The sequence below is a fragment of the Pisolithus orientalis genome, assembly GCF_024613125.1.
Source record: "Pisolithus orientalis strain OTSU chromosome Unknown F5J12scaffold_8, whole genome shotgun sequence".
NCBI lineage: Eukaryota > Fungi > Basidiomycota > Agaricomycetes > Boletales > Pisolithaceae > Pisolithus > Pisolithus orientalis.
In genome coordinates this window covers 34,956-48,255 of record NW_026260789.1, presented here as the reverse complement: position 1 = coordinate 48,255, position 13,300 = coordinate 34,956, and the positions used below count along the sequence as shown (strand labels likewise).

General features: G+C 46.7%; 4 protein-coding genes across 4 annotated transcripts; 1 reads left to right on the top strand and 3 right to left on the bottom strand.

The window, feature by feature from the left end:
- Window positions 1-94: 94 nt before the first annotated feature.
- On the bottom strand, window positions 95-1,030 carry F5J12DRAFT_817802 (uncharacterized protein). The gene is made up of 4 exons (XM_051745149.1): window positions 998-1,030; window positions 719-942; window positions 162-669; window positions 95-112 (listed from the first exon to the last, which is right to left on the bottom strand). The coding sequence occupies exons 1-3, from the start codon at window positions 1,021-1,023 to the stop codon at window positions 452-454; spliced, it is 468 nt and encodes a 155-aa protein (XP_051601584.1). The 5' UTR covers window positions 1,024-1,030; the 3' UTR covers window positions 95-112; window positions 162-451.
- Window positions 1,031-1,102: 72 nt separating this feature from the next.
- F5J12DRAFT_817800 (Endonuclease/exonuclease/phosphatase) lies at window positions 1,103-2,983 on the top strand. Its single transcript, XM_051745148.1, has 6 exons — window positions 1,103-1,179; window positions 1,235-1,408; window positions 1,461-1,647; window positions 1,698-1,817; window positions 1,871-2,787; window positions 2,837-2,983. Exons 1-5 carry the CDS (start codon window positions 1,145-1,147, stop codon window positions 2,675-2,677), a joined length of 1,323 nt encoding a protein of 440 aa, XP_051601583.1. The 5' UTR covers window positions 1,103-1,144; the 3' UTR covers window positions 2,678-2,787; window positions 2,837-2,983.
- Window positions 2,984-2,988: 5 nt separating this feature from the next.
- Window positions 2,989-3,524, bottom strand: F5J12DRAFT_911827 (uncharacterized protein). The gene is made up of 2 exons (XM_051749053.1): window positions 3,467-3,524; window positions 2,989-3,388 (listed from the first exon to the last, which is right to left on the bottom strand). The coding sequence occupies exons 1-2, from the start codon at window positions 3,518-3,520 to the stop codon at window positions 3,068-3,070; spliced, it is 375 nt and encodes a 124-aa protein (XP_051601582.1). The 5' UTR covers window positions 3,521-3,524; the 3' UTR covers window positions 2,989-3,067.
- Window positions 3,525-12,490: 8,966 nt separating this feature from the next.
- F5J12DRAFT_781362 (uncharacterized protein) lies at window positions 12,491-13,255 on the bottom strand (the record flags this gene model as incomplete). The annotated part of the gene is made up of 4 exons (XM_051742555.1): window positions 12,491-12,529; window positions 12,777-12,921; window positions 12,983-13,080; window positions 13,127-13,255. 4 exons carry the CDS (start codon window positions 13,253-13,255, stop codon window positions 12,491-12,493), a joined length of 411 nt encoding a protein of 136 aa, XP_051601581.1.
- Between the last annotated feature and the right edge of the window lie 45 nt (window positions 13,256-13,300).

Below are 13,300 nucleotides of genomic sequence, written 5' to 3'. Positions count from 1 at the left end.
TCTAGTAATCTTATATACTGGGCCCACGTGAGGCTGTGCCCCGCTCGCTCCAGAATGAGAATGCCACCATACGTTTTAGTCGCCGACTCACAGAATTGAGGCGTGGTTAGGAGTGAATGTTTGTCTTCTTTGTGGTGGTCCAGGCTGACACCAGCTTACAGCGACTTGAGCAACCATTACGCATGATGAAGCTCCGCTGAGTAGTATTGTGGAGGATGGAATCCTGCCTTGCAAATAGTGTGTCTCCAAGGCGGGGCAGGTTGCAGTGCGACAAATCTTGCCCTCCACGAAGCGCGTCTGGACATCCCGCAACGTTTTCCGCACACGTTAACTCGATAGCAAAGGTATTATTGCATAGAAATTCCGAGAGTCGCAGCAGCTTTCGGGGTTATTCGCTTCGTAAAGAAGTGAGACATGGATTGGTTCGTCAATTGAGCGCGAGTACTGGACCTCAACCAACAAATCTCATCGCATCAGCATCAATGTAATACTTGGCAACTTCCCCGACCTTGGCCAATGGCGCAACGGGATCCGGAACCAGAACAAATGTTTGGAAGAACACCCGAGGTTGGTCGTCGACGGAGCGACTTGAAGTCAACTTAGTTGCTGGAACCTTTCCGTGGGAAACACTCCCGGAAACAAATACTAACAGCGAGGGTGGTTGCGTCCCTGAGGTAATTGAATACTGAGGCAAGAGAAGGAGAGCCAAGTTACCCACCGGATATGGGGTGGCAATCGTATGACTGGACCTCGTGTCGGGTGCTGGGCATGTCTTGGATAAGTTTCTTTACGCCTTCGGACCCTTGACAAGGATTCCCATTCCACGTTAGTGTTGAAGTGGGGCGATAGAACTTGGGGAGGTCCTCCACACGAGTGGGGGAATCATAAGTGGTGTAGTAGAGGCGCGTGAAGTGATCAGCCGCTCTCGTCGATATCTCGATACTATCCATTAGCACGTCAGGTAAGTATCGTAACCCATACAATGCGGGAAACGTACTCTTCACGAGTAAACGCTACAGCCATCGTCGCCTGCTCTGCCACTGAAATGGCAACCGCGTTTACATTTTAATGAGGAGACGATCACGTGATGACTCCCTAATATTTGATGACCATGACGAGCGGTTAGCAGTGGCCTCATGGCAGCATGGACGTCATTCGGGTTGCCACTCTTAACTGTTGGTGAGTCGAGCTCGTACTACAACACACTTCTGAATCGTTCATGTTATTTCTGCAGGGGTTTGAAATATGTCTCGAGAGACCGTCGGGAACGCATTGCAGCCATTGCCGACGCTTTCTCCAATTCCGACCATGATATTGTTGCCCTACAAGAGCTGTGGGTCGAGGGGGACTATAATGAAATTCGAAGCGCCGTATCACACAGGCTGCCATATGCCAAACGATTTCTAAGGTGCGCTCTCTGTGTGCCCTTTTACGATTTTGTGTTGATACCATTATCTCAGCGGTGCGTTGGGTGCTGGTCTGGCTATTTTCACGAAATGGCCTATCATCTCCACCAGCGTCACACCATATTCTCTTAACGGAGAACCAATAGATGTGGCAGGTGGTGACTGGTTTGTTGGCAAAGCAGTAGGCAGTATTGTCATTATGCACCCTATCCTTGGAAAGGTGCAGGTTTTTGATACCCACGTAAGCCCAAATACCGCCCTTCTTTGCGGCTTCTCAACCCGCTACCTCAGTTATACGCTAAAGGAGGCGAAGATGGCCCAGAATACAAGCGCGCTCATCGCCTGGTCAATGCTTGGGAATTTGCAAAAGTGGTCAGGCAAGCTGCTGAGCTCGGTAATTATGTGATTGCTGTAAGTAACTGGTTGTGTTCACTGATGGCACCTCACTTACGCTGTTACTCCAGCTAGGTGATTTCAATAGTGTACCCAGTAGCCTTCCCATGCGCGTCATCCTTGATCACGCTGGTCTGTTCGATGCCTGGACGGTTTCCCACAATTATGTTTCACCCCCCTCCGAAGTGATATCTCCGGTCGACGGCATCGTGAAGTACGGCGTTACAGCCGACTCCCCCTTGAACTCTTACCGTGATCCAAAGCCATCCCTCGATCCGCTGGTTAGAATGTATCAAGGAAAACGCCTCGATTACATTCTTTTTCGTCGTCCCAACCATCCTTTCCACAACCCCCCCATCCCAAAACTGGAGTGTCAGGATTCCAAGGTCATCTTTACAACCCTGATCCCGAGGAACAATTGCTCCTTTTCCGATCATTTCGGGGTGGAGGCAACATTTGCAATCGATATGCCTGAGGCAGCAAACAGGCCGGCACCAGAAACGAACGACATATTAAAGAGCACTGCGTCGATATGGGCCAGGGAGGCTTCTGAAATGTCGTTGACATCCGTTTCGGCGGTCCTTGGGGCGCTCCAGGCTGCCTATCGTGTCTCATGGGGACGGTCGCGCCGCGAGCTGACGACGTTCGCAATATGTATTCTAGCATTGCTGATCCTCACGTTTGGCTCTATGGCACTTGCTGTCCCGTGGGTGAACCCTATCTTGGTTCTGTTTACTATTGCTATTACATGGTTGGCTACTACCATGCTATACGAAGGATTTATATTCGGAAACTGGGAACGGAGGGCCCTGCGCAGTACACTTGAAGACTTGGAATTGCACAAGCAAGCTTTAGTTGAACACTTCTCCCAAGAATGACCCGGAGTATAAGCTCATCTGTAGGGACGATACCAATACATCACCTATTTAAAAATGTCGTTTCAGAATACTCATCGTATGCGAACGCGTGGGTACCATGAGCGTAGGTGGTAAGTCACAGAAATTGACGATCACAGACTGCCAATGAGCGTGACACAGGCACTTTCCGTTTCGACCCACCAATGAGCCCCGCCGTCGCTACAGCAAGGTGCGGCGAGCCTTGTGCACGTAACCTACGTGTTTATAAGATGCAAGGTTGTATGCATACCTTCGTGGAACACTTGCTGGAGAGGAATCCAAAATTATGTCATCTGCAATGAAAAGTCCTGTCCTGAAATATATCCTAGCAAATGGTAATGTCGATGCCTTCGGTCTTAACATAACTGAATACTAGTTGTCGAGCGCGAGTATGAGTGTTTCGAGAAGCGGAAGCTCAACGGGGTCTGGCAGAAGCATCTGACTAGTGGTGTAGCTGGTGAGTAAGCGTATCGTAAGTAGCTGGGCGGGGATAAGCAGAGGTATATGAGCAATTGCGGTCCAGTTCGGGTGACCATAGAACGTCAGATCAAGTGTCGTGGGTGTGGCAGTTGCAAGTTCAGGTGTAGGGACAAAGTTAACAAGTTTCAGATTCCTGAGGGCAAGAGGCTGCAGCAGGTCAGGCAAGAAAGAATACGGATGGGTGCATTCCCCATGCTTCTCGATAAGAACGTCCTTGAGGAGAAGGCAATTCCAAGCCCGCGAGGCCTTTAGTTTCAAATGCGTAGATGATGCTATGCAAACGGTACTAACCAACATCAAGTATGTGAGGGTGCTGCCAGCGATTGGCACTGGCAAAGAAGACATCTGGCCATAGATGTACCACGTCGAAGTTGGGGTTTCTTGCACCATCACCCACCCAATTTATAATGATAACGTTGAGAGGAACCTGGGTTTCTAGGTATGCAGCAGTGAAAGGCAGCTTGTCGGTCAGCACGATTTCACTCCAGAGTTATGCGAGTGCCCCAAGACCATGTCATGGCTCTAGAGGAATGTGACATTCCTCCAGAGCCATGATACCGTCGACAAGTCTGTCCTGTAGTTCATAGCTCTAGGAACTCTCCATGTTGGAGTTCATCACTTTTACCTTAGTTGTGGTTCACCAAGCACAACATTACATAATCCAAAAGCGGACACTTGGCAGATTATTTTTTCCTTACTGCACCTCAGCTTCAACCAACTTGAAGTCTGAGGTGGGACTCCTTCCATTCATTATATTGGAACACTTACTTACCTACCTACAGTATAATCCTCTCCATAGGTAGTTAATTGTTCAGCTTCAACCAACTTGAAGTCTGAGTATATTCCTCTCCATAGACTTGACAATCCTGCAGCTCATCATCCTCCAAAAGGTTATGAGCCCCACTTGTGAGTTCTAATCCTAGGAAAGTTGAACACATCAAGTCTGGTACAAAGTGTCTACTATGTCTGGTCTGTCAGCATCCACTTCCAGTCCCTCAAAGGTCCTGGTCTCTGCCTCAACAGTAACCTCTACTACACCTTTGGGTAAAGCTACTCAAGCCTCCAGTTGACTCTATGACATACCATCCCTTGAAGACAATGGTTCAAACTTCCAGATGTGGAAGTACCAAATTATGATGATCCTAGATGTCTGTGGACTTTGGGAGCTTGTAGAAGGAAAGTTGAAGGCACCTGATGCAGCAGCTGATCCAGTTGCATGCACAGACTGGCACTACAAGGATAAAGAAGCAAGGGCTCAAATCATGCTTACTCTAAAGGATGACCCACTTAGTGATGTTCTGCATGCCACGATGGCAGCAGAAGTCTGGAAAAAGCTATGCAAGTGCTATGAAGGCAAAGGGAAACAAATGATAGCCTACCTTATAGGCAAACTATTTCATGGTACCCTAGCAGATGATGTCTCAATGGAGATGCAGCTTAATGCCATGTGGCAGAAGGCAACAATCCTAAAGTCTCTTGGACAGCCCCTTGAAGACTCTCTTGTTGCCATAGCCATGGTCATCTCCCTTCCAACCTTGTACTCAACCCTTTGCACTATACTCATGTCATCTGATGAGAAACTAACTCTGGACTCTGTCATTTCCCAAGTCTTGATAGAAGAGAAGTCTTGCCACACCTCTTTGGCACAAACTGCCCTCATAACAAAGATGCCTAACAAAAAGGGAAAGAGGAATGACAAAAAAGAAGAAAAAGGCTTGTGGCTATTGCAAGAAGACGAACCATGTCAAAGATGACTGCTACAAGAAGAAGGCTGATGAGGCAGCCAAGTCCCTGTCACAGGCTGAAAAGGATAAGCCTAAGGAGGACAAACTTGTTGCTAAAGTCGCATGCATCTCACCTGCTGAAGACAGCACCCTACAGCTCTTCATGGCCACTGACAATGGTGAGAATCTACACATGCACTGGGTCATTGACTCTGGTGCCTCTGTGAATATGTGCTGTCAGCAGAAATGGTTCGCTTCACTAAAGATGCTCTCACCCCCACAGCCTGTAGTCGTTGGAAATGGGAGCACAATTCCTGCTACTGCCATTGGACAGATCAAACTTTGTATGGACCTTCCAAATGGGAAGACCAGTAGAATCCTACTACAGAAGGTCTATTTTGTTCCAGATCTCAGTGCAAACCTCCTCTCAGTGGCATACCTTGCTACTAGAAATGTCCAGGTCACCTTCATGGGTGGAACATGCTCAGTCACCAATGGTACAGACACTGTAGGTGTGGGTCGTCATCAAGGCTCACTCTACATCCTTGCAGCAAGGACTCACTCTCTGAGTCATGGAGCACTTGTCGTACAAGGACCATCTCCACTACTTGACCCTACCCTTACTTTCCTGGTACTCGCAGCTGCAGCACCAAAGTCTGTAGCCACACTTGACTTGTGGCATCGATGACTTGGGCATGCAAATACAAAATCTGTGCTTAAACTGGTTAAAGCAGGAATGGTTGAAGGCATGGAGCTTACTGGCACTGAGCACTTGAACTCAGTATGCCAACCTTGCCTTGAAGGGAAGCAACACCATAAGGTGATACCCATCAGGTCAAACATTGAAAGCCCAACAGTACTCTACCAGACATACTCTGATGTATGTGGCCCCATGGAGACTACAGCCCAAACTGGACACTGCTACTTTGTAACCTTCATTGATGCTCGCTTGCACCACCTTGTGGTTAAACTAATAAAATCCAAGGACAAAGTCTTCCCCTCAGTGAAAGACTACCTTGCTTGAGCTGAATTCAAGACTGGTGAAAAAGCAAATTATTTTCAGAGTGATGGAGGTGGGGAGTATGGCACAGATGAGTTCAAGGCCTACCTCAAGTTGAAAGGGGTCCACCATGAGAAGATGAATGCCTATACCCCACAGGAGAATGGTGTTGCTGAGCAGATGAACTGCACACTTGTTGAAAGTGCATGGGTGATGCTAAAAGATGCTGGACTGCCAAATAAATACTGGGGGGATGCTATCCAGTATGTGGCCTACCTAATCAACCGATTACTGACCCGTGCCATCTCCAAGGATGTCACACCATATGAAGCCTTTACAGGGATTAAGCCATTGCTGGCCCATATCCGAACCTTTGGCTGCACTGCACATGTACATATACCTGAGGAAAAAAGAAAGAAGCTAGATGCAAAGTCCTTAGAATGCATTCATCTGGGCTTTGCAGAGAACAAGAAAGCATACCTGTGCTTACACCAGCCCACTGGTCAGTGTCTTCGAATCCTGGGATGTAGTATTTGATGAGGGAAGCACAGCAGTGGGCCTAGATCATGTCCAGATAGAAGAAGATCCTGCAGGCATGGTTAGTAAACCAGCAGACATAAGAGGGAATGCCCAAAAGGGCAATACATTGCACCTGGATACCATCAGGGCTTCAGGCATGGAAGGCCATGCTCACATGGAGTCTGATGATGGGGATCTTGAGTCTAGTGAGAGAGAGAGTGAAGATGTTGTCCATGAGGTCAAAATCGAGTCAAACGACGCACCTGATCACTCAGGATCAAAGGTAGATCATTCCCCACAGCACTTGGAGGGTAACATGCCAGGCAGCAGCCAGAGTCCTAAAAAGGCGCTTGAAATGGCCTCAAAACCATCAGTAAAGTGAGCTAGGACGATGCCAAAACCTACCATGCATAAAGCGACACCCCTGCAGCTCTATCCAACTCCAATTCTGCCTCAGGAGACCTGCAGGTCCACCAGATCACAAAAAGCACCACCTAGAGATGATGATTATCGCTTTTTCATCAATTCCTATGACAGGACAACCTTACCTAGTCAACAGCTTGCAGTGCTGGAGGGTTCAGGTGCAGAGAGTGAGGGTGGAAGCCCCATCAACAAAGTTGCTCGAGAGTGAGAGCATGTGTGTGGCAACAGCGAGGCTGAGGTGGCTGAGATGAATGAGGAAGTGGCTTACAAAGCATCCACAACACATGACAATGAACCTTGCTCATTCAATGATGCAATGCGATGCACTGATGCAGATCAGTGGTACACTGCAATGATTGACGAATTACAGACCTTTAAGTCCATCAGACTGTATGAGGAAGTTGCCCTGCCTCCTGGCCATAAACTGATTGACTCGAAATGGGTCTACAAGATCAAGCAAGGGCCAACTGGTGAAATTGAGAGGTACAAGGCTTGTTTGGTAGCCAAAGGCTTTACACAGGTACATGGGATCAACTACATGGAGACATTTGCACCCATCACCAAGTTCACAACCATCTGCATACTCCTGGTGCTTGCTGCTAAGTATAATCCTGAAATTCATCAGATGGATGTTAAATCTGCATTCCTAAATGGACTATTAGATGAAGAAATATACCTTTGCCCCCCTCTGGGCTTTCCTCCTGACAGCAACAAAGTCTGGTGGCTGCTACAAGCACTCTACAGCCTTAAACAGGCCCCCAAGTCATGGTACTCTTGTCTTTGGACTGTTTTCGAATCCCTGGGTTTCACTTGAAGCCAGGCCAACCATAGCCTCTTCTTTAAAGTCGAGAACAGCATACTCATTGTTGTTGCTATCTATGTAGATGACAAGCTAATACTCTCAAAGTGCCACACAACCATTGAGCATGTCAAGGCTCAGCTCTTGCAGGAGTATGAGATGAAAGATCTGGGGGAGGCATGTTGGATTTTAGGAATGGAGATACTGCACAACCATGATAAAGGTATCATACAGCTCTCACAGAAGAGATATGTTGAGAGTATTCTTGAGTGCTTTGGAATGAGTGAGGGGTGAGCCATTGTGACCCCCATTGAGCCTAACCTAAAGCTCAAAAAACTAGAAATTCCAGAGGCCAACACCAAGTCATACCAGGGTGCTCTGAGCCCTTATGTATGCAATGCTAGCAACAAGGCCTGACCTTGCCTTTACTGTAGGCATGTTGAGCTGTCATGCTGCATGCCCTGGGCATGAACACTCTACTGTGCTAAAGTGCATTTTTCGCTATCTGTGATGCACCCCCAATGTCCATCTTACCTATAAGCAAGACTCAAATGCATGCATGATTGGGTATGTAGATGCAGATTGGGCAGCGGATATCAATGACTGCTGCTCTGTTACTGGCTATACTTTCATCCTTTCTGGTGGAGCTGTTAGCTGGTCATCAAAAAAGCAATCATCTGTTGCTCTCTTGAGTACAGAAGCCAAGTACATGGCCGCATGTGCTGCCACGAAGGAAGCTATCTGGATTCGTACCCTAGTCCTTGAACTCAAGACTGTGTTGTCACATGAACCCACTCCACTCCTCATTGACAATCAATCTGCTATCTCACTGGCTCAAAATGTGATGTTCCATGACCGCATGAAACATATTGCAATCCATCATCACTTCATATGAGAGAAGGTGGATTCTGGAGAAGTAGTTGTCAACTATGTGTCTACCAATGACCAGGTGGCCAATGTGCTGACTAAGGGTGTGTCTAGGGAGAAGCATGTTCATTTCTCTGAAGCTATGGGTATTATTTTCTTTTAATTCCTTCTTGACTATACTCATTGAAGGGGCATGTTGGAGTTTATCACTTTTACCTTAGTTGTGGTTCACTGAGCACAGCATTACATAATCCAAAAGCGGACACTTAGCAGTTTATTTTTTCCTTACTGCACCTCAGCTTCAACCAACTTGAAGTCTGAGGTGGGACTCCTTCCATTCATTATATTGGAATACTTACTTACCTACCTACAGTATATTCCTCTCCATAGGTAGTTAATTGTTCAGCTTCAACCAACTTGAAGTCTGAGTATATTCCTCTCCATAGACTTGACAATCCTGCAGCTTGTCATCCTCCAAAACTCCAGACATGCTGTAGTCATCACACATAATGTACCTACATTGTACCATATGACAGGGCCAGCAGAGGCTGACAATTGGCCATGTCCCATGTGTTGGAGTTTATCACTTTCACCTTAGTTGTGGTTCACCAAGCACAGCATTATGTAATCCAAAAGCGGACACTTAGCAGTTTGTTTTTTCCTTACTGCACCTCAGCTTCAACCAACTTGAAGTCTGAGTATATTCCTCTCCATAGACTTGACAATCCTGCAGCTTGTCATCCTCCAAAACCATGGGCCAGTGGAGGTTGAGCCCTACATTGAGTCATCCCCCTGCTGTATGGACCAGCCCAGCTTCTATTATCAAATAACACATGAGTAGGCCACAATCAAATTGTCCCTGTAGTACCTGGAGTAGCCTAGTATGAGATGTCACCTATCCAGTGGCATGCTGCAGCATGTGTAGCTCAGCACTGGAAGTTGGCACAAGACCTCAGCATGCTTTGGGATAGCTCAGCAGTGCAGCACCTTGTATTTGGAAGCAGTAGCATCTGACAGATATGGCATTCCACATTATGGCACAATGCAACATGCAGCATAATTTATGGGGAAGTTGTGGCAACATGTACTGCAGCACCTAGCAGCACCTACTCTGGGAGTCTCTGGAGGGTTGTGGCAGCTGGCAGATATTGCTCAGCACACACTGGCAATGTGGCAGCAGCTGGTGGCATGGGCATGGCAAACAGTGGTAAACACCTGACTGCCTTAGGATCCACATCAAGGTTTGATGTGTGGCATGGATGGTTCTGCATACAGCAGCACACAGTTAGATGCAGAAGAATAAACTGGCAGTTCTCAGCAGCCAATGGCATTGACCCAACATACCACAGCACACATCCAGATTGAGTAGGATTCATGTCAGTGCATGGCATCCAGTGAGGATAGTTCTGTATACAGCAGCACACAGCTAGGGTGCTATAGATATGGACATGAAGCATAGCATGAATTGTCAGTATACTGCATATCTTACCACCAGTATAAGATCATAACCTATACTTCATATGATCACAGAATGGTGGCTAGTAATATTGCATTGATTTCATAGATTTCATTCAAACTGGGATTGTGCTGATCAAATACTGGATGCCTGGGGCATTAAATAAGTATTGTGCAGAGGACAGGCTACTATGAAGAGCTAGACAAGAGCACTTGCCTTTATGAGTTAGTGAGTAGATTTGAAAAGGTAAACTTGTTGGTGCTCAAGTGTGTGTATGAACAGTAGATTGTCTGTTTGAGACGATGGGGACTCTAGGAAAGATACCCCAAGTTTATGTACATGTAGCTGTATGCACGGTCCAGTAACTTAAAAGGAAAGAGCTACAGTATAGTTACTATGTATAGTAAAGAATAGCAGAGAATGCTATGGAATATGATGCAATAGATGATATCATAATGACATCATTGTGGAGCTGATTGGTGAGCAAAGTCATGTGATGTACCATGTGTTGATACACATGTAAATCTAGAGTCAGAACTATTATGATATTTCCAACAATAAGGACCAATACAATACAATACAGGGTGCCATGGGTGCATTACATGCCTGTGAGAGCCTGCCACACCAATGGAATGTGGATCCAATCACTTCAAGGGACTCCAAGCCAGTTGTGAATATTGTCCTGCATGTAAAATGCTAGTGAGCAATGGTTGCCGCTCACATCATTCACACCATGCTGCAAAAGCTGGCCAGAAAAGGCTACAACAGTGCCAGGCCAGTAATCAAATTGAAGACCAAGAGAGGGAATGTCAAGAATGCATTCAGAATAATTGCTGACACTAATGAGCATGTCATACCAGTCAGCATGGGATTGCAGGTCATGATGGAGGGGAGCCAACTGGTTAGCAATCATGGAGATGTTGGTGTAAACCATTGGCCAGTGTTGGAGGACTGCCAACATTTTGGGATCATTTATGGCAGACCACTCAGTCAGCTGCTGCATGGCTTGGTGACCAGCATTGTACAAAGGAGGGTGCATAATTGAAAGTGTAGCAGAGAATTGCCAATGGTGTTTGGATGGCATGGATCCATTGCCAAGTGGCTGGAGCTGCAAGGTTGGCAGATATGGAAGGCTGGTGTGCCAGTGTCTACAACATTAGCAATGAGTATTTTGAGATGAAGCATGAGGATGACCCTCACAGCATGACCAAGTTGATGCCAGGGTGGTGAAAGCTCTAAGCAGCCTGCTGGCAAATGGTGATCCACCAGAAAGTAATTGGGTGATGTTTGCCAGGAACCATGGGATATGCTTTGAGTCAACATATTGGAAAGTGGGGGAATAGCTCCCATCATCTGGTCCTTGATAGGGTTGTGAACTGAGGACAGCAGGATACATCACAATGCCTACCTGCATTGATTGTGACAATGCACTGGGTAGATACCACAAAGCAATTGCATCCTCTTCACCCGGAATGATTGCAGGAACATCCAAATACACCCACTCAGATATGGTGGATGAGCAGAAAGGATGCAGGCCTCCTGGTCCAAATTGAAACCTGTTTCTCAAGGTGATAAGCTTTCCAACAGCCTGATTAATTCAATGCTGGAGGGAACTGCATTAAATGTTAGTGGGATGTGTGGCAGCTCTCTTAAAACAGCATATGGGGATTACAATAGGCCTTGGCCAGTGTTGTCACCATTTGATTGAGCACAATACATGTCTGAATCTTGAGTTTGAGAGGTTGTGGCAGGACAGTGGCAATGCAAGGATGTGTCTCATGGAGAACTTGGCAGTGCATGTACTCTACAAGCTGGTCAGAAAGTAGATAGTTGGATGGGAATGTGCTGGTACCAGACATTTCTAATGTGATCAGGTTGGGGAAGTTAAGGGAATCCACCAGCAACAAGGAGGATATCATCTGGAGATGCAAGGAATACACATGGCATGGATCCCTCTGGCTGCAGCAATTGTGTGGCCAATGTTGCTGGCAATGGTAGTGACTAATGTGGTAACATTGAACTAAATGTGGCATAGAAGCTCTCTGCAGCAATGAGAACACAGCCTCATTGGCATTTTGGAATGCAGCCTGGCTGGAACACAACCTTGAACAACCATGAATGCTGCTGAAGTATACATTACAGAAGATATTAGCCCCTTCCACATGTTCCAATTGGGGGTTGCACATTTCCAATACTGCCAGCAACATGAATCAAGGTCCAGATGACCAGCTGGTTTTGCTAGTGGCATCTTTGAATGGGCAGTTTTCAAGCACCATGCTGGAGATGGTTCAATGGTGCTGGCACATCATGGATCTCTGACTGTGAACCTGGTGGATAGCTTTATAGGCTGCTGGCCCAAGAATGACATTGACATGATTGTGGCCACAGGGAGAAGAGTGCACAAAAGATCCATTGATCAAGGGAATGCCCCTATCCATTTACCAGCATAGATTCTGATAAGGTAAAGCTACCAGCCCCAAAGTAAACTCATTATAGATGGTTGATAATATGTACAGAGGCTGTATATTCATTCCCACATGTTCAACACTGACTCCACCCACACAACCTGTAAAGCAAGTTTAGATTGGGTAACAGCTTCTATTGATGACATCTGCTCCTGTGAATGTAAGATTAACTTGGAAAGATATGATAACTCTTGATCAATATCCTTCAAGCCTTCTGTGCACATCACATGTAGTGCAGTGCATTCAGCAGTGGGTGATGGATGTGAATTAATAAGCAGTGGTAGTGAGATGCTGCCATTCTGATACAATGGGTGAGTTGGAAGTGAGCAAAGGTGTGCTGCCACTTACTGATACTCCTGCGAAAAATTCTGTGGCTTCTGTAATTATGTCCCACAGAGGTCTCCTCTCATATCCCAATTCCACTTTGCCACTGTTGTTCTGCCACCATGCATGGGACATGGTAGTGGCCAGTTTGACATGGCACTCCTTAATCCTAGTCAGGCAGGGATTCAAGCTTCTGATGAAAGCTAAAATGTTGCAGGGACTCCAATCACCATCGTTCAGGTACACTAACAGCCTGTTGGCTGTGAGCAGGCACAATCAGGGTAATGGGATGGCGAGATGCTGCGCCCATCAGACACTCCATTGTACCCTGTACCACTATCAACCATTGCACCACCACAGGAACAGTGGCTTACTGCTTCTGCCAGGAAATGTTGATACCAACTAGTGTGCTGGTATTCAGACCAATCTGGCTTCTTCATGGCAGCGACAAGGCAACAAAACCTTATTCCCAAGTACTGTATGGCCATGGAGAGTTTGGCCATGGTGAACATTGATGACATGACTTACTGGCATGAAAGATGAGATGT

Excerpts from the sequence above, each read along its gene's own strand:
- F5J12DRAFT_911827 (XM_051749053.1), bottom strand. The coding sequence starts at position 3,520 with ATGTCTTCTTTGCCAGTGCCAATCGCTGGCAGCACCCTCACATACTTG. Across the intron at positions 3,389-3,466 it reads CCCTCACATACTTGATGTTG|GACGTTCTTATCGAGAAGCA; the intron begins GTTAGTACCGTT and ends CTTCTCCTCAAG.
- F5J12DRAFT_817802 (XM_051745149.1), bottom strand. The coding sequence starts at position 1,023 with ATGGCTGTAGCGTTTACTCGTGAAGA. Across the intron at positions 943-997 it reads GTAGCGTTTACTCGTGAAGA|TATCGAGATATCGACGAGAG; the intron begins GTACGTTTCCCG and ends GCTAATGGATAG. Across the intron at positions 670-718 it reads CGATTGCCACCCCATATCCG|GGACGCAACCACCCTCGCTG; the intron begins GTGGGTAACTTG and ends CAATTACCTCAG.
- F5J12DRAFT_817800 (XM_051745148.1), top strand. The coding sequence starts at position 1,145 with ATGGACGTCATTCGGGTTGCCACTCTTAACTGTTG. Across the intron at positions 1,648-1,697 it reads TGCAGGTTTTTGATACCCAC|TTATACGCTAAAGGAGGCGA; the intron begins GTAAGCCCAAAT and ends CCGCTACCTCAG. Across the intron at positions 1,818-1,870 it reads TCGGTAATTATGTGATTGCT|CTAGGTGATTTCAATAGTGT; the intron begins GTAAGTAACTGG and ends CTGTTACTCCAG.